Source organism: Cyprinus carpio, chromosome B3 (genome assembly GCF_018340385.1).
Source record: "Cyprinus carpio isolate SPL01 chromosome B3, ASM1834038v1, whole genome shotgun sequence".
In the NCBI taxonomy this organism is placed as follows: Eukaryota; Metazoa; Chordata; class Actinopteri; order Cypriniformes; family Cyprinidae; genus Cyprinus; species Cyprinus carpio.
Genome location: NC_056599.1, coordinates 20,822,271 through 20,840,932, shown reverse-complemented (window position 1 = coordinate 20,840,932; position 18,662 = coordinate 20,822,271). Strand labels below are relative to the sequence as shown.

At 38.1% G+C, this 18,662-nt stretch overlaps 1 protein-coding gene across 1 annotated transcript; it reads right to left on the bottom strand.

The window, feature by feature from the left end:
* Positions 1–1,285: 1,285 nt before the first annotated feature.
* LOC109065652 (zinc finger protein 281-like) lies at positions 1,286–12,844 on the bottom strand. Its single transcript, XM_019082640.2, has 8 exons — positions 12,566–12,844; positions 8,130–8,671; positions 6,272–6,373; positions 6,021–6,144; positions 5,023–5,106; positions 4,731–4,849; positions 3,017–4,656; positions 1,286–2,248 (listed from the first exon to the last, which is right to left on the bottom strand). Exons 2-8 carry the CDS (start codon positions 8,574–8,576, stop codon positions 2,245–2,247), a joined length of 2,520 nt encoding a protein of 839 aa, XP_018938185.2. The 5' UTR covers positions 8,577–8,671; positions 12,566–12,844; the 3' UTR covers positions 1,286–2,244.
* Positions 12,845–18,662: the final 5,818 nt, after the last annotated feature.

Genomic DNA, 18,662 nt, shown 5'->3' with positions numbered 1-18,662 from the left:
GAGACAATTAAATAGCAGGTCTCAAATCATTGCAGATTCTCACATACTTAGAAATTGATACATGCATATTTGAAAAGTCATAATATTATGGATAAAAAAAAAAAAGTTACACCAACCCTCACCAATCAATTTTTTTCACCCCTACTTTTTTGCATTAGTGCTTCAGAACCTTAAGTCCACTTACTTGAGCCCTTCAGCTCAAAAAGATATGGTATGTTTACCAAACAAGATGCTGAAGGGGTGGATCTCTTACAGTACCATATATAAAAATATCTTGTAACATCACACAATAGAAATAAATACATGCATCCGAACACACTGATCTCAGCATTTTTATTGTTGTTTTCTAATCAATAATAAAGTCAAAATGGACAGGTATAGCCCTGTGTATCAGATTACAATAATCTGTAATAAGACAGGAGAGAAAAAGATCATTAGCTACAAATTTGGCATGGTGACAAAAAGGGGGAAAAAAGAAAACATTAAAAATGTACATGCAAAAAAAAAAAAAAAAAAAAAAAAAATTGTAGTGTTATTAACTGTATGTAAACAAAATAAATACTTTCAGGAATATACAGCAAGAAGCCAAAAAAAAAAAAAAGAACCTTATGGTGGCAACCACTGACAGATTGATGGCTTGCATTATTCAAGCCACACAGGATATCATTCAAGGCTTAACAGTGTCTGCGGGGGCTTTACACACTGAACCAGAAATTTTATTTCAGCTGTTTCACATCAAATCATAAAACAAATTACAGAACAAAACTGCAGGGCACAAGATGATTTTAAACAAATATAAATGCAAAGTGAATTGGCAGCCTGTGCATCTAAATAAAGTTAGATTTCAATTCATAGCATCTTTGGATCTCCTTGACCTTAGTTATTGAAACAATACTAAAGTGACCAACTTCAAGAACTTTTCAGAAGTTCAGTAAATTGTCTCTGAAAAGGAAAGAAAACAGGAAATCCTACAATTAAAGAGACAAGTTTAATGGCAAAGGGACTATTTGAGGCGTTTCTTAATGGTAACCACATCAGTCATGCTACATACAGTCACTCTTTGATATCCCTGCTTCTGTGACCAGTGATATGAGGTATAAAAACATCACCTGTGAATAACTACTAACATTATTCACAACCCACAACAACCCAACCATCATAAATAACACCAATTTGAAAGTATTACTTCCAAAATATCCTAAATCATTCCAAACAATCAAATTGCATCAAGAGAAGTCCGCCTGTCAGACAATCTTGCATGTGGTTCTGTCCTTTTGGGGATCGGTAGGTAAAACACATGAAAGAAGGAACAACATTAGATGACAGTAATTCAAGGACAGTGTAACAGCAGCCAACAGCGCTGATGGAAGACAGTTATTGATCGTTTAAAAAAAAAAAAATTACAATAATACTTCTACAGTACAAAATCAAACATATAAAAATGTAGTTCAAGGTAATACTTTGCCCTGCATGCACACTGCAATGTTTTCTGAATTCCTTTTGGACTGTTTAGACAGTATATTTAGAACCAATACTATATAAATTACTAAGAGCCGGACTTTTTACAAGTCGCCTCTGGTGAAAGGCTTGGTACAACAGGGGCCATTTTAACACAAAACACATTTTCCCAACCCAATACTTTTGAAATAAAACAACAAGGAGAAGAAAAATCCCTCTCTATAACCTGCCCTACATCCATGAGAAGCTGGGAATAAAATATAAAAAAAGACACCCAACGCTCCCACCCCAAGAAAAGCCCACCCTTAATTCCAGCAAACACATCCCATTGAAACTAAAGTTTTCCATACGAAAGACCTCATCATTGGTCTTGTCAACATAATCTACGCTTCCTAAAATGAATCCCGCCCCTTTTCTGTCCACTGCCCCCTTTTAAAAACAGCATGTCAGTTACACAGTTCACATTCTGTGTGATCATCCTGGGTAGTTTCATTCACGGTGTAAAATAAACAGGATCAAAAAAGTGCTAAATGGGATTCTTTCTGACAAAGAAGGGAAAGGAGGAGTGGATGGAGGGAGAGAGGGAAGAGCAAGCCAGACAGGCACAGAAGAATCACATGATTTGGCCTGTGCCAAGAGGCACTTACACGCTCGCATGCAGCGCCCTCTAGTGTATAGCTCTTGGCTTCGCAATCCAAGGGAAAAAAAGGACAGGGCGAAGGGGATTTACGCTGTCAGTCACAGGCCTCCTTTCACAAACTCAATCCCTCTTTATCTCTCTCCAAGTCACCTGCCAGTCTCAAGAAAGAGTATATGTTATTTTACATACAGATATTCTTATAAATATATATTTATATATATGGCCCTTACTGAAAGAGAATGTGAGTATTTCACATTGACAAAAGTACCATAATCTCTATACAGCTAGGTGGAAAGTGGAGTCAGTGTAATTTAACAGGCAGCGCTTTAGTCTTCTACTTGTTGCACTTATTCAGAAGAATAAAAAAAAAATCTCCCGAAACAGCTCTTTGTATATGCAAAACGTCTGCCTCTTGGATGAATGCTTGCTACCCTTCTGGATTTGCCGTCCACACGTTTTCCTGAGTAATACTTGAATCATTGTAACAGACGATTTCAGTTCTAGGCAACTCCCTGCCATTGCTTTTTTATAGTTATTTTTACACGCTTGTGAAGTCAATTGCTAAAATGTATGTGAATGACTTTTGGAAAAAGCAAGCAGAACTAATTTCGCTTGCATTTTCGTCTATTGATCAACAGAGCAGAACTAAAAGTCTACAGAGCATTTCCGAAGGAAATTGAAAAAAAGAAGAACGTAATGATGGAAAAGGCATCACAGGCCAAAGGAGGGTGAAATTTCATATGAACATAATGGCAGTGAGAAAAACATTACTTAAAAACATGACAATTTCATTGAAGTAGGAGAACTAAATAACAATAATAATAATAACAATAATAATAACAACAACAATAAAGACAGCATGACAAAATAAAAATAGGGAACCTCCATCTGAGCATCTAGGCACATGAGCCCATTCACCTGTAGCTTTGGCTTGTTGGGGTTTTGGAGCCACTGCTGACTGGGTCACTGGCATCAGCCAAGAGATTGCTATACCCTGAGAATTCGGAGACTGATGTGTGTAAGCGGTGAGTCACCTCTCCCCCCGAGTCACTGCTGAAGGCCAGGGACACTCTGCCCCCTTTAAACTGCGCCCCAAAAGCCTGGGCAAAGTTCTCAATCTGATAAGGAGCCTTGGCTGGGTCCAGCGTGTCTAGGTCCTGGGACGCAGCCAGGGAGAATCCTCCAGTGGTGGCTGCGGCTCCGTTTTTCGGCCCTTGCGGTTCCTTCGGACCGCCCAGGTCGGGAGGCTGAGGTGTGATCTGGTAGGCGTTGGTGTTGGGGGTGTGTGGAGGCGGCGGAGGGGAGGTGTGCTGCTTGTCCAGCTGTTCGGTGAGCTCCTGGGAAGGTGTGAGCTGCTGCGTGTGCGGCTCCAGGCTGCTCAAGTGGAAGCCCGTTGGAGGCGATGAGCCCTCGAGGAGACCAAAGTGGGACTTTGGCACAGACAAAAGGGAGGGCGAAGACGAGACAGGTTGAGAGAACGAGTACTCGAGAGGTGAGGAAGTATACACATGCTTGTCTGACAAAAGCGGGCTAGGGCCTGTAAAATGTCCCGTTGTAGTCACGGCAGAACCAGGACTGGAACCCAAGGGGAAGATTGCGCTGTGACTGGTCCTCTCTAGTGCCTGTAGGAGAAAACGTGAGTACTCGTGCATGATTACGGCTTTGTCGCCACTGTTGGGACTTGACGGGGCGTCATCGGTTCCCAGCGGGTCTGCAGAATCTGTGGCGGCTGGCTGGAGCTCGACGTGATGGGGATCGGTGATGTCGAAGGTCACATCAGGCTTGTGAGCATAGTGGTCCAACAAGCTCTGGAGAACTTCATCTGGGATACCAGACTTGTCCTGCTTTATATCTCCCAGAGGGGACGTGTCCAGGAGGCCCAGTGCGGCGTCACCATCTAGGACCCCAGAAACGACACCCTGGATAACCGTCGGCTGCGACTGCAGATGACTGACGCCTACATCGTAGTCCGAAGCTCCAGAAGCAGGGCCCCCATTGTTCGGCACATGGAGGTATCGCCTCTTCTTCAGAAACTGCATGGCATCATCATAGTTACTGCTGCTGGGACCAACTTTGGCCCCTGGACCTGAAAGAAGCCCGAGGCTGTCCAAGCCTCCTCCTGCAGGCAACTCCATGCCTCCTGGCTTGGACTGATCCATGGGGTGAATATTCTTCTCCAGGGACTTCCTGTTCCCCTTCTTAAAGGCCATCTTGGGAGCCCGTCCGTGTTCACTGTGCATGCTGGGACCCGGCTGGGCTGAAGTTGAAGTTGTTGATACCCCAAAGTCATGCACCCCGTAACCATCCGCCCCCTGACTATGTGTCATTCCCATAGACCCGGATGACTTTTTACGTTTTCGCTCACCCCCCTCACCAGCATTTTTTGTCTTGCCCCGTTTGCGGCTGGGCGTAGCTGCATTTCCCTGAGAGATTCCGTAGCTGCCGTGTTCTCCGTCGCCTGCTGAGCCCAACTCGTGCTCTGCTCCATCCACACCCTTTTTAATGGCATCTCCACACGTCCGCTTGTGCTTCAGCAACCGGTCCGTTCTGGAAAAATACTAAAGAAGGAACACAAGTGTGAGAACACAGTTCTGCTAAACAGAAAGGGTTGAAACTCGTGCATGAAACGCACCTGTTGGCAGGTGTCACACTTGTATGGCTTTTCTCCACTGTGAGTTCTCTTGTGTCTTTCCATGTGATACTTCTGAATAAAACGCATGTTGCACTGGTCACAGCTGAATGGCTTCTCTCCTGGAAACCAGACATCCATAAAAGGAAAGATAAGTTATGGACCAAAAAAATTTGTTTTGCAAATTTCATAATAAAAACAGAAGTGGCTGTGAAGCATGATCGACATCCTGCTAACAAATAAGCCAGATATGAGGAAATGAAAGCTGAAGTTGGTGTGAACTTAAGGAACTTACCACTGTGGATCTTCTCGTGTCTCTGTAAGAGGTATTTCTGAATGAAGCTCATGTTACACTGAGTGCAGCGGAAAGGCCTCTCACCTGTAAATGACATGGAGTGTCAAGCATTGAAGTGTTTATAGTGACTACAGAGGCACCAATACATCATGATGGTTTTTAATGGGGCCAATACCACCCCTAAGTATGAGTAAAATAACTATCAATTACAACTGAATCTAAAGTATAAATTAGCAAACCTATTTGGCTGCTGTTAAAGTAGTGGTTTTCAACCTTTTTGACTCCAAAGGCCTTGGTTTGTACAAAATACTTTTTTGTTAATATACAGGTACATCTCAATAAATTAGAATGTTGTGGAAAAGTTCATTTATTTCAGTAATTCAACTCAAATTGTGAAACTTGTGTATTAAATAAATTCAATGCACACAGACTGAAGTAGTTTAAGTCTTTGGTTCTTTTAATTGTGATGATTTTTGGCTCACATTTAACAAAATAAAAAAATAAAAGGTACGCCTTCTTTCTTTGCGTGGGCATCTGGGCGGCGTTATGCAAATCTTCCCACATACTGATGTAGAGATGTGGGGGCGTGTTAGAAAGAGCCGTTTCAAGGGGGCATGGACAAGTGTTAACTTTTATAAAGAATATCTCTTTGGATTTGAGACTTTAGTCTTTGCAACTTCACAGATCTTCTTTATTCACCGAGAGCTTGTAACACTCCAAAGAGAAAGGAAAATTTGAAATCGCATCATATGACCCCTTTAAGAAATGATTCAAACAGTTTATCCAAGTAAGCAATGTTTTTTTTGTGTAATACAAAAATAGTTTTGCACTTTTGTGAACTTGACAAACCAGCTATTTAAGAACGCAAGTACCCTTAATCTCTACTTAATACTGGCTGTTAATCCTTGGAACAAATTGTTTTCGATGACACCATGTGCACAGGCTAATTTCTACTAACATATGCACAATCTTTTGTGAAAGTGTAAACGCATGCTGACCTGTGTGTATAAGCACATGTCTGCGTAAATGATAGGAGCTCCGAAACGCTGCACTGCAGTGCTCACAGATGTGCGGTTTGGAGTTTGGAGACAAGCTCCCTCCATCTGGATCCAGCATCATTGACTGCAGAGAAAACAATTTTCAGCATCAGACAACACTACTATTATTTTATGAAGAGAAATCCTTTTTAAATTTTAACAAACACAGCAGTGAATAATAAGTTTTATGTTAATGAAAAGTTTGTTTGCACCTTTGACTCTCCTCGTTTCCTCCGTGTCTTGCCCTCCTGTCCCTCGCCGTTTGACCTCCGACCTTTCCTCCCTGAGGATTCCTTTACCAGCCGTCCTGACAGCTGGAAGGATAACAAAGGAGGAGCAGACTAAATAAAAGACCACAAAATCCCATTCATTCACACAACATTTGTGAAGCAAAAATCTGTTTTTCATTTTGTATACATGGCATATTGAGACTCAAGTTGTGTGAATGAGACACACACTGTGCCTTGGATTTTTGGGGGGATTTTTTTTTTTTTTTTAATTGTAACAAATGCAGATACAGAAATCAGACACAACTCTATAATATGCACATACTACATGAGACACTAGTTTGAATATTAGAAGTATTGGCTAATGTGTATGTGGCAGAAGGCAGGGTGGTAAACCTTTTATTTATGAGCCCCTATATCTATCCCTGGAGAATCAATGACACTTTCCCTTTTTCGCGTCCATCTATGGAAAAACACCATGTGGATTATTGACCAGCTCATCTGAACAGTGTCTCTTTGGGCAGTATAAAACACCAGATCGGCGAGAAACACAAACAAAAAAAAACCCATGTTGAATGGAGATTAAAATATGAATTGTCCATGTGACACTCATTGTCCTTCTGAAGGCTATGGCATATCTGACAAAAGAGAAAACTAGAGCGAGAAAGACATGAAATTTTAAATTGCACCCATGGCTAGCCAAAACAAATTTTACTCTTTGCTCTAGTCTGATGTCTTTAAAATAACCTCTCCTTTAACAGAAAAAAAAGCATGAGGAAGAGCAACTTGGATAGATTAAATCCAACCAACCAGAAAACAAAAGACAGAACAAAGACATCTTGCATGTTATTTATTGGCGTGCTGCTAAAAAAAAAAAATGCGAATTAGCATGAGTCATCATTTTATTAATGTAATCACAGCTGCCTTTGGCTACTGCACAAAGACAGAGCCAGATGCAGTGTCTCAATGCTTCAGCCTGATTTCCTTTCAGTCGTCAGAGCGGATGAGATGATCAATAAACCCTTATAATGATTAAATGGGTTCACTGCCCTTATAACCTCGGAAAGGACTTAATTATCACAGTATGAGAAGCAAAGGTGCTGTTTTGCATTTCCGCACACACAACTGCATGAGTCCTGTTGCATTTGACCTAGTCAAACCCCTCAATCATGCACAGAAACGGGATGACATCACCGACAGGAAGGACAATTAATTTCTGTCCTACAGTAATATTGTGGAATCTGCATTAAGCTCGGCTTGGGATAGAGACTTCCACAGACCTTAAACACAAACCTGGCTTAATTTAAGAATCAAGGGAATTTGGAAATTTAGATATCAAAAGAAAAATACCAAATATATAAAATAATTATATTCCACTAAAATTAAAAAAATATTTTCCTTGTGAGACATCTTTTCCTTTAATAGAATAACTACATTCTTAAAAATAAAAAAAAATACGGTTCCAAAAGGGGATCTTTTTTTATTTTTTATTTATTTTTTGCAGCAATGCCATTGAAAAACCATAGAACCTTTTAGTGAACAGTTCTTAAAGATCCATTCCTTTCCTTAGTGTTAAGAAAATTTTATAAATCTAAAAGAACATATTTCCACTAAAGATCCTGTTGTGGAATGGAAAGGTTCCATGGATATTAAAGAACCTTTAACTTTCAGAATGTAGTGATATTGAAAGAAGGGAAGTTCAGTAAAATATGGAATCTAGGAAATCACATGATGAGGGTGTGCTACCTTTTAATAACAGCACAAGTAATAAAAGCATTCCTTGGTGTAATTACCAACCACCCTGTTCAAATATATTTTTACAGACAGGCATGGCCACACTTACGTTTCCCAGACTGAGGTCGTGCACCACCAGGTTCTGATGGTTGCCCAGCGAGACCTCCAGCAACTCTCCTCCACTTCGTACTCCAGTTCCAGCTCCACCTCCCGGGTAGAGAGGCAGCCTGTAATCATGTTCAGAGACCTTCTCCTGTTTAATGCCCATGGCATGAACGTAATCTCCCATGCTTCCCATCATCCCTCCTATGCCACCTCCACCACCCATGCCTCCAGCACTCAGCCCTCCTCCTCCACAGTCCGGCGAGTCCCTCTCCTTCTTCAAGATCATCTCGTGGGGCTGCAGGTCAGCCATAACGGTTTGACTGGCCAATCGGGTGAAGCTAGTAACAGGGGGCAGGTGACTGAACATGAGCATGCCCGGACCAAAGCCTGGCTCCATGCCACCGTTAGAGCGGAGGAACTCATTGCCAAGTTTGTCCTGGATCAGGCTCATGTTGAAGGTGCTAGGCTCAGAGTGTTATCACACTGACGCTGATGCTGGAACAAGGGCGATAGGGACTGCTTCAATGCAAGGCCACCTCACTCATCCTAAAGACATAAAAAGAGACCAAATAATGATTTGATAATAATGACTTTACATACATGAAGTGCTCACAACTGTGCCTGACTAGCCAAGTAGAAACAATTATTTTTAATGCATAATATACTGAGTAATAAATGAACATATTGTGAAATGTTTTTTTTTTTTTACCTTATTTCAAAGTAATATAATAATATACTATGATACACAATACAGTTCAATACACTCACTAAAGATGTATTTCTTTTATATTTCTTTATATATTGTGAAATATTACTACAATGTTAATGACTGTTGTCTATTTTAAAATACTTTAAAATGTAATTTATTCCTATGATGGCAGTTTTTACATAATCTTTCAGAAATTCTGATATGCTGATTTAGGGTTAAAGAAACATTTCTTATTATCAATGTTGAAAACAGTCGTGCTGATTAATATTTTTGTGAAAAAAAAAATTCAGGAAAAACAAACAAACAAAGAAAAGTGAAATTGGCCAGCCAATAATTTGATTTTTTTCTTTTTTTTTTTTTTTACAATTCAAGCCTTACTTAAATTAAATGTATCCTTTAATGCATAATGAATAAAAGTATTATTATTTTTAAAATATACTTGACCCCAAACAATATACACATACATACATACATACATACATACATACATACATTACATACATACATACATACATACATACATACATACATATAATATATATATATACATATACATATACATATACATATATATATATATATTCAATCCTGCCGTATATATATATACACATACACACAAACACACACACAAAAAACAAAATGATTGTGTGTGTGTGTGTACATGCCATTCTGCTCTAGATATCAGTGTCAGCAATTTAAAAATTAACATTACAAATTCAATCCTGCCGTTATTTTCATATTTCCTTATTTTAAAGCTACATTGCTCAGAAGCAATAAAATCTTGGCAAAACAATACAAAAATTTTAAAAGCTGAAAATTAATTTTCAAAAGCTGCAAGAGTGTGAATGTGCCATGGACAACCACATAAGCCATGTTAGTGTGAAGACTCTGACTGCCTATTGCATCCTTCTGAGTGCTTTTGTAATTTGGAAAGTTTTAATTTCAGGTCTTTGAGGCTCATCAAAACCAGGTCACTGTGACAAATGTTTGCAACACAATGAAAACTTTGATGCTTGCCAAATTCATGGAAAACATGAAGCATGTGATGCAAGCAAGTGATGTGCTGATCTTTAAAAACAAACTTAGCAGTAGCCGTATGCTCTTTAGATCCAGCTAAAAAGTGCTTAACTGTATTAATCACAGAGGTTTGTGGGTCAGACATTAAAAACATGTCAACCTCTCTTCAGTGTATTATGCTTGCTATTTCCTCCTTTTAACACACAAACAACAACCTATGGGAAACAATTCACTTATGACTTCTAATGAGAAGCAATGTTAAGCACTCATAAAGATAAGGAGTAATTACGATAAGAGCAACGTAAACAGATCAACATTAAGCATTCGCTTTCATTTACTGTGCTGCAGAAACAAATAAATACAACTTTTTATGTATTTTATGGCTATAGTTTCATGACATGAAAGCATACAGACTCAATTTAAACAGATCAAACGCAAACATGCACAAGACATCTCTAACTCGTTTTGCCCAGATTTTTTAGATTGACCATCGATTACGTATGTTTTTGCATTTTGCAGAGGTTTGAAATTTTGCATATTTACACATGCACACAGACATTCAATTTAAGATATCATACTCAAAACAAACCGTCTGGTGTTTGCTCACATGCTCTATTTTTGAACGTTAAGGATTAAGAGCATGTTATAAATATAAACACAGATGCTGTGCCCTGTGAACCTGTCTAGCTTTAGGAATGTTAGTGAATTGTGGCCTGTGGAACATTCCTTTTAAACTGTTAAGTCCAGTGCAATGTGTGTGTTTATGTGTGTGAGAGAGAGAGAGACATTTGTTATTAGGCCTACCACAATCAATTGTGGTGGTCATCTTATATGCAAGTATCATCAACTTTGAGGTCTAAAGACTGGACATCCTGCTCTGACTAATTATGGTTTTCTACAGATTGTTGCAAATGCAAATTAAGAAATTTAACCCGTAAATAATGACCTAATCTACAACCAATCAGTAATGATACTGATTCAAGTTTGGCAAACCTTAAGCACACAAAACTAAATTTCAAGACTGAAAGTAATGACTCTGACTGAGTCAGATGATGATTCAGTAACTGCTCTGAATGATCTAGTGTACAAATAACTTACCAGAATACGAGTCTCAGTTTGTGGATTGCACCTTACACAGGCTTTATCATGCAACCTTGAATATAACATAATAGCAAGATGTGTTTTTGTGGAATATCGTCAAAATCTCATTACATTAAACTGACTTACAACTTGGATAAAATATGATAAATAAAAGATACAAAGAATAAAGAAGATATTTTGAACCAGATAGGTTTGGTTTTCATTTTGGGTTCTAGATCCCATAATAAAATACAGTCGTTTTACGATTGTAAACGAGAGCTGGTATTTTACAGAAATGTTTCCTTGTAAATTATTATAGACTGGTTTCGTCTCGCTCAATGTGTGTGTGCACATTTGCCAAGAGTACATCATGTTTCCGGGAAGTCAATGGCCAATTGCTCTTCTTTAGATTCCTGCGCCATCCGATGATTCATACTAATTCATTTCCCCTTAAAGGCTGCTGGATTGGATCTGAACCAGATGCTCTGGCATCCGTGTCACTTCACATTCAAGGAAAAGATGAATAATCAATAGCAGCCCATTCAGGACATGATGAGTTCATGTCCAACATTTAATTATTAGATTCAGAACATGTCTATCTTTTTTGTGGTCCCACATTTACTTATATCAAATTTGATGTGGAATATGGGTAATGTTAGTGGCAGGATTCACCGCACGGTTAGATTAAGGGTAGGTTTAGGATTAACAATGTAATTACATCCAGGTATTTTTTATATAAATACAACCCAGCACGTGTGTACGAAATAAGTGCACTGTAATAAAAGAATAATTTAAATGTTAGTACATAGCAGTAAAGACACTTAATATAAAGTGGGTCCAAAAATATTGTGGAATAAAGAAATGCGAAATAAAGGAACACTTTGTCCTCGTAGAGGCGTCTTTTATCTCGTGTAACAGCACACAGCTCGAGTCTCTTTGTGTTGTGAGTGCGCGCAGACGGCACGCGACGCAGATGGTATGTAAATAGCTCGTGCATACGTTAGCCAAGTGAGCTAGCTCATCAATCAGACACATAAATCATTTATTTCACACGCTCAAATCAAAGCGAGTCCCAACTCGGGACGCAGTGGCCATATTGGCCAGAAAAACAACACGACTTCGTGGCACGGGACCCTAAAGTCTATACTGTGGACGTGGGAGATTTAAGTTTGTGTTAGTAGGCTAAGGCAGGACCGTTATGGTGGGATCCATATTAATAACTACATGCCGACTCACAAAGGGCCTCGCTGCTAACGCGCTAGCTATCCGGCTAAGCGACGCTTAATAAATATATTACCATTGCGAACGTGCGCTCATATAATATGACAAATACAATAAAAACATCTTCAATAATTAAAAAGCACTTTGCAACGTCTAAATGTGCTTTTGTTTTACACCACAAGGTCACAACAAGAAATAAATGCATATAGAATATGCACAATGGCATTGCTGCGCGAGCGACAGCGCTTAGCCATAATAAACAGCCCCATGCAACTCCAACGAACAATTGATGCTCCGCGTCAAGCTACGCGGCTACATGCTACACTGCGCTGCGCTTTGTTGTCTACCCCGCTTGCGTGCGCTTCTCCGGCGCTTCAAACTTCACGCAAAGCTGACCTCAGGGTTTCGCTTACCAGTGCATGTCCGCCGTTGTCTCTCCGTGTTTGTATTTCCCCCCTCGGTCGTTTCTTTTAACGTTCAGAGTCCAAACATTGTTCTCCCGCAGCTGCTGCTTTCCTCCATCTTGTCTGAGCGCGGGGAACTGTGGGTAGAGCCGACGGGTCCTGCGAGGAGACAGACGCTGTGATCCAGGGCATTGGAGCAGCGTCCGATAGTGAACTGTCGCACAGAGGAGCACACTAGTCCTAGTGAGTCAGTTCACTTTTGCATTATAGGTTGTATCAACGCACACAACATCCACTGTGGACAGTTCTCATAAATAGGCTACTTTTTTGGCAACTTTATCACATCCGTGCATTCAAAGAGGAAGACGTTTCTGCATAGAATGTTTTTCATATTTTTCTCTTTGAAAATCTATTCCCCATCTTATTCTCTCAGACTGTGTTTGTCTCTCAGAAATATGGTGGTATCCCGTTGGGTCTCCCAAAATTAGGACACAGTACATACCGTTTAATATGGCTCTCAAATTAATAGGATGGCTGTGACACAATTCATTAGACTGAAGAAAAAAAATCCTCAAATAGCCTCTTAATTATCCTAATTGCAGGCAGAAACAGTGACACTAAGAAAAGATCCAGAGGGGAAAGGAAGAAGGTGACAAAATAATAAAACAATACTAAACAAAATAAGCAAAGAAATGATGTGTTTTGGAGAACAGAGGCATCGGTTGGGTAAAAAACATTACCCAAAAAAATGACAATACCAGAACAGTCAACTCAATCTCAAAAAATAAATAAATAAATAAATACATAAATAAATAAAATAATTGATGTCGCAATTTTGTATTAATTAATAAGCAAACGTGTGATTTTCAGAAAACCCTCAAATAATAGGCCCAGGCATGAAGGTCCACCCCTGAATCTAAGATTGTATGTAAACATATGAGATTTTAGAAGAGTTTTGGTGAGCTGACAGTTAGGATGAGGTTAGGAGTGGACCTTCATGCTTACTTTCCTATATTTCCATACACATCACCATATAATCACCACCTTGGTAAAATAGTTGATTTTTCTAATGAGATGGAGTTGGTTGCATTTCCTACAATAATTGGCTGTTTTATAACCCATTTAGTCCAGACAAATAATGGATATGATGGATAGACTGACACACACACATATTTAAAAATAAAGGTTTAAATCTTATATTGTTATATAGTCTTTACACTTAGGGGGAAAAAACACTTTGGGTTCTCAGAACGACAGTAAACAATTCTTTAATACATTTTATTATAATAATCAAAAGAACCTTTTGGCATTATAAAGAAACTTTTGTGCATCAAAGCCAATAAAGAACCTTTATTTTTAAGTCTAAGATTATATATTTTATCCACTTTCCACAAAATGACAAACTGTTGCAGCTAGTATTTGTGTTTATTTGTGTTGCAGTGTCAGTACAGGGATAATAAATTCTTACAATCTGAAAGTGTGGGATTTTTTCTTCTTATTCTGTGAATGTCGTATGTGCGAGGAGAGGTTTTTATTTCTCAATACCGGCGTCTATGGAATCTCTTCCATCTCTGGACTGGTTAAATATACACTGAACATTCTTTTCAGATGTTATAGTCTGACATTGTTCTGTTATAGAGAGATCTGTGTGTTCATATGTATTTAATATTCACTGTATAATTCATTTGAAACATTATTATGACTAGAATCAGACAGTAGTACAATAATGTTACTCATAACCAACCACAACAAACTAATTATAGAAAGAACTTTCGGCTCCAGACTATCTTATCACAGACTTATTGTTCTATTTTACATTAATGTATATGCAACAGAATTAAAAAAATTAAATTAAATATGCAATTATTACATATTTAATCAGAGGGTGTACTATGATTTTTTTTTTTTTTTAAGATTTATTAATGGGCTTTTACTTGGACAGGACAGTATAGAGCTGACAGGAAATTATTGGATAGAGAGAGGGGAGTGGGATCGGCAAAGGACCACGAGTCGGGATTCAAACTCAGGTCACAAGGAGCCGCTGTATGTTGGTGCGTTAACCAAAAGGCTATTGGCGCCGATGTAGTATGAGAAAAGTTAATGCTAAAGGTTGTCAGATGTGTTTACAATTATTTTACAAAGGTTAGGGACACATTATTATTATTTTTTATTAAAGGGGTCATATGATGCAATTTAAATTTTTCATTTCTTTTTGGAGTGTTACAAACTTGGTGCATAAAGAAGATCTGTAAAGTTGCAAAGACTAAAGTCTCAAATCCAAAGAGATATTCTTTATAAATTTAAGAGTCAACCACGTCCTCCTAAAACAGCTCGTTCTAACACGCCCCCACATCTCTACATCACGATGTGGGAAAATTTGCATAACACCACCCAAATGTTCATGCAAAGAAAGAAGGCGTAACTTTTATTCTCTCTGTTGCCTCCGGCGCCATGTGATGGATTTGCTGTGTGTTTCATGTGAACGAGAAAATACTTTGTTTGGCCTTCCAAAAGAGGACACAACAAGAAATCAGTGGTTAAGTTGTATTTCAACACTGTTCCAGAACAGTCTAACCCAAATATTCAGATGTGTGCTGCGCATTTTATGGAGGATGAGGACTGTTTCCTGAACCAGTAGCCTGCAATTCAACTGTGGCACAATGGCTGATTCTATAAAGTTGGGCAGTTCAAACTTTGCAAACTCACAGCCTGTAAGTACGTTTTTTATATTTAAATAATTTGCCAATGATGATTCAAACGCAAGTTTTGAGCTGAATAGAGTAGGCTTGTTGTGTCACAAATGCAGACATGGTTTTATGTTTATGCAGAGCGATACGTAATGCAACGAGTAAAAAGACAATATAAGTCATTATAATCAGTAATTATGTCCCCACTGAATGCAACAAATGCCTCGTTTATAATGGGTTTTATTGGTTTTGTCTCGTCTAGTGATGTCCGGATTATGAACGAATCTTTCTATTTAACCGGATCTTCTTAGTGAACCAGTTGAACCAGTTCACCAAATCGAACTGAATCGTTTGAAACGGTTTGCAGTACGCGCTAATCCACAAATTACTTAAAGGTGCAGTGTGTATTTTTAGCGCCATCTAGCGACGAGGTTGTGAATTGCAACCAACGGCTCAGTCCCCCGCTCACCCCTCCCTTCAGAGAAGCTACGGTTGGCGACACAGGTAAAGATTTCTTTACAAAGGTAAATCAAGGAATTATATTTACTTAATTATTCAATAAATCGATGTTATTGCTAATGTTAATGTACTTGTTCATCATTGTATCAGTGTTTTATTCAGAAGAACAACAAAGTGACAAAACGCGCTCTGTAGAGCAGTTTGTCCATTTAGGGCTACTGTAGAAACATGGTGGGGACTTCCATGTAAGGGGACCCGCGGTGTATGTAGATAGAAACTGCTCAATCTAAGGTAATAAAAACATAACGGTTCATTAAGAAAGGTCTTTATACACCTCTAAAAACATAGTTATTGTGTTTCTGTAAATAGATCGTTGTAAATATTACACATTGCACCTTTAAGTTATTTGGTTTATAAATGTGCCTAACACTCCCTCTGATGCGAAATAAACCAATATCCTGAGTTATTCAGTTACTCCTAACAGTACATTGACTGAACTGCTAAAAGAGAAGCGATGATGGGATGTGCACGAGCAGAGCAGCTGGACTGAGTCTCGTGCTGCTGACCTCAGAGACAGCATCACAGTGTTAAGGGGCGTAACATTTCCGTCACACGCTTGAGGCATTCGGCCAATCACAATGCACTGGATAGCTGGCCAATCAAAACACATTTCACTTTTTCAGAATGATGAGCTTTGTAAAAACGGACACGTTTCAGAAGGTGGGGCATAGAGGAGAAAAAATAATGTACATTTTATGGAAAATAATGTGTTTTTTTGAACCTTAAACCACATAAACACACTGCATTACACCAAATACACAAAATAATGTTCTTTTTAGCAAGGTCATTTGATCCCTTTAATCAAATTAATAGCCTTATAATATATATAGAAGAAACTGAATAATAATAACAGCTTGCTTTATGTTTGCCAAATGTTTTCATTGTTGTAGCTATTGTAGCTGTTAAATCTTCTTTTTAATTTTGAACATACGGCACCATGACTGGTATTTAAGGAAACTTGACAGGTCATGTGATATTATGTAGATGTCATCAATTCTTAGAGCTCATTCATTATTCAAGAGCTAGCATGTATTAATGCGCTCACTGTTTCCATCTTTGCCTTTCTCATGAATTTTTTCTCTCTTTTTTTTTGCCTTCTTATTCTTTTTTTTATTCATTTCCAAATATGAAGGGCAGTATAACTGCATCTGGTGTTCTAATACTATATTATGTTGTTTATTTATCATGGAGAAGAATATATATATATATATATATATATATATATATATATATATATATATATATATATATATATATATATATATATATATCAATCCCAAACTTCTATACATCATACACATGGAGCCAGTGAGAATCTGGAGGGGGGCGACACTGTGCCTGTCAATCACCTATAGCATAAAGAGACCCTGATTCTTTTCCAGCGCTGTTTTCTTCACTGTTGTTTATTTATGTGTGTTTGAGACTTGGCTATTGGATCACACTATATATGATCAAAGACATGTTGAAACAATCACATAAATCCTTCCCTCTATTATATTGTAGTTTGCACAGTAGTTGAAAATAAAACTATAGTATTCTATAACAATGTTCATGGACACTCACAGGCTGCCATAATAAAAATACCAGACACTGCTCCATATTTCATTACTGCTATAACACATTCCCCTGATAAATGTGTTTAATAATGTTTTTAATCTAAGACAGAGACAAATACACAGCGCCTCCCCTAACAAGAAAGATGTTTTTCATCTGTGTTCAATATTCCTCAGAGCCAGAAGAGTTGTCATTACGAGGGACTATAATGATTTTTAATATAACGCACAAACAGATATACTGGCCTGGTGGCCTGATGGCTGCCCATGTATTTGAGATTCCCCAAAGGAGCAAACCGAGAGAGCAAGAGGATGCGGTTTCAAATTTCTCTGCAGTGAATAACTGCACAATAACCAAAAATAAACATGCCATTAGACTGGGAGGAATATTATATTCATGTGTCTCCACTGTCCAGAGCTGTAAGTTACAGCTACTTATAAAAAAGACAGACAGTGCCTTTCTGTTAGCATTAACATCATCAGACTCAGCACTTTCTGACTAGGTGATCTTTTCAACAATTCGTCAAAAGACCACCATGTGAGGCAGTTCAAATTTAGGAAAGGCTTTCTGTTAAACTAAGCATGGTGATGTTACTGATGCCATTGTTTAGGCGCTTCAATCAGTTTGTTTAACCCTTTTCAAATAATCATCAAGAGAAAGCATTATAAATAAATCAATTAATAAATAAATTAGGTTTAAAAGTATGAATGAACGAACGAATTAATGAATAAATAATTGACTTTATTTATTGAAAATGTAAATGTATTATTATTATTATCATTATCATTATGTGCATTTCTAATAAAAAAAATGTAAGAAAATCAGAAAAAAAAATATTTTAACATTTATTTGATTTATTTTTTTCTTTTATTAAGACTCGTGACTTCCAGATCTTTTTGTTTTGACTTGCTTTGAGTTGACTTATTATAGGAATAAAATCTTGAATGAATGAATGAATGAATGAATGAATGAATGAATGAACGGCTATCGTTTGTTTTAGTGAATTGTGTACTCACGCATCTCAGTCAGCAGATGGCGCTGTTAGTTTGATTAATTGACTGCGGAATAGCATTCAGTTTTGAAGGGAAATTATGATTTTATTGTTGGCTTAAATCACAGAAAAAAAACCACTTTTAATTTTTCGCCTATATTAATACCAACATGACAATACAAAATAACGTGTCAGCTTTAGCAGGACACCAATGTAGTCGACTGAGTAGCGTATTGATTTCAACATTGGACTGGAAATCCAATCTTCTTCCGAAAACACTATTACACACACACACACACACACACACACACACGCAAGCTTCTTTTCCAGTGTAGAAAATAGTATTTCGCTCACC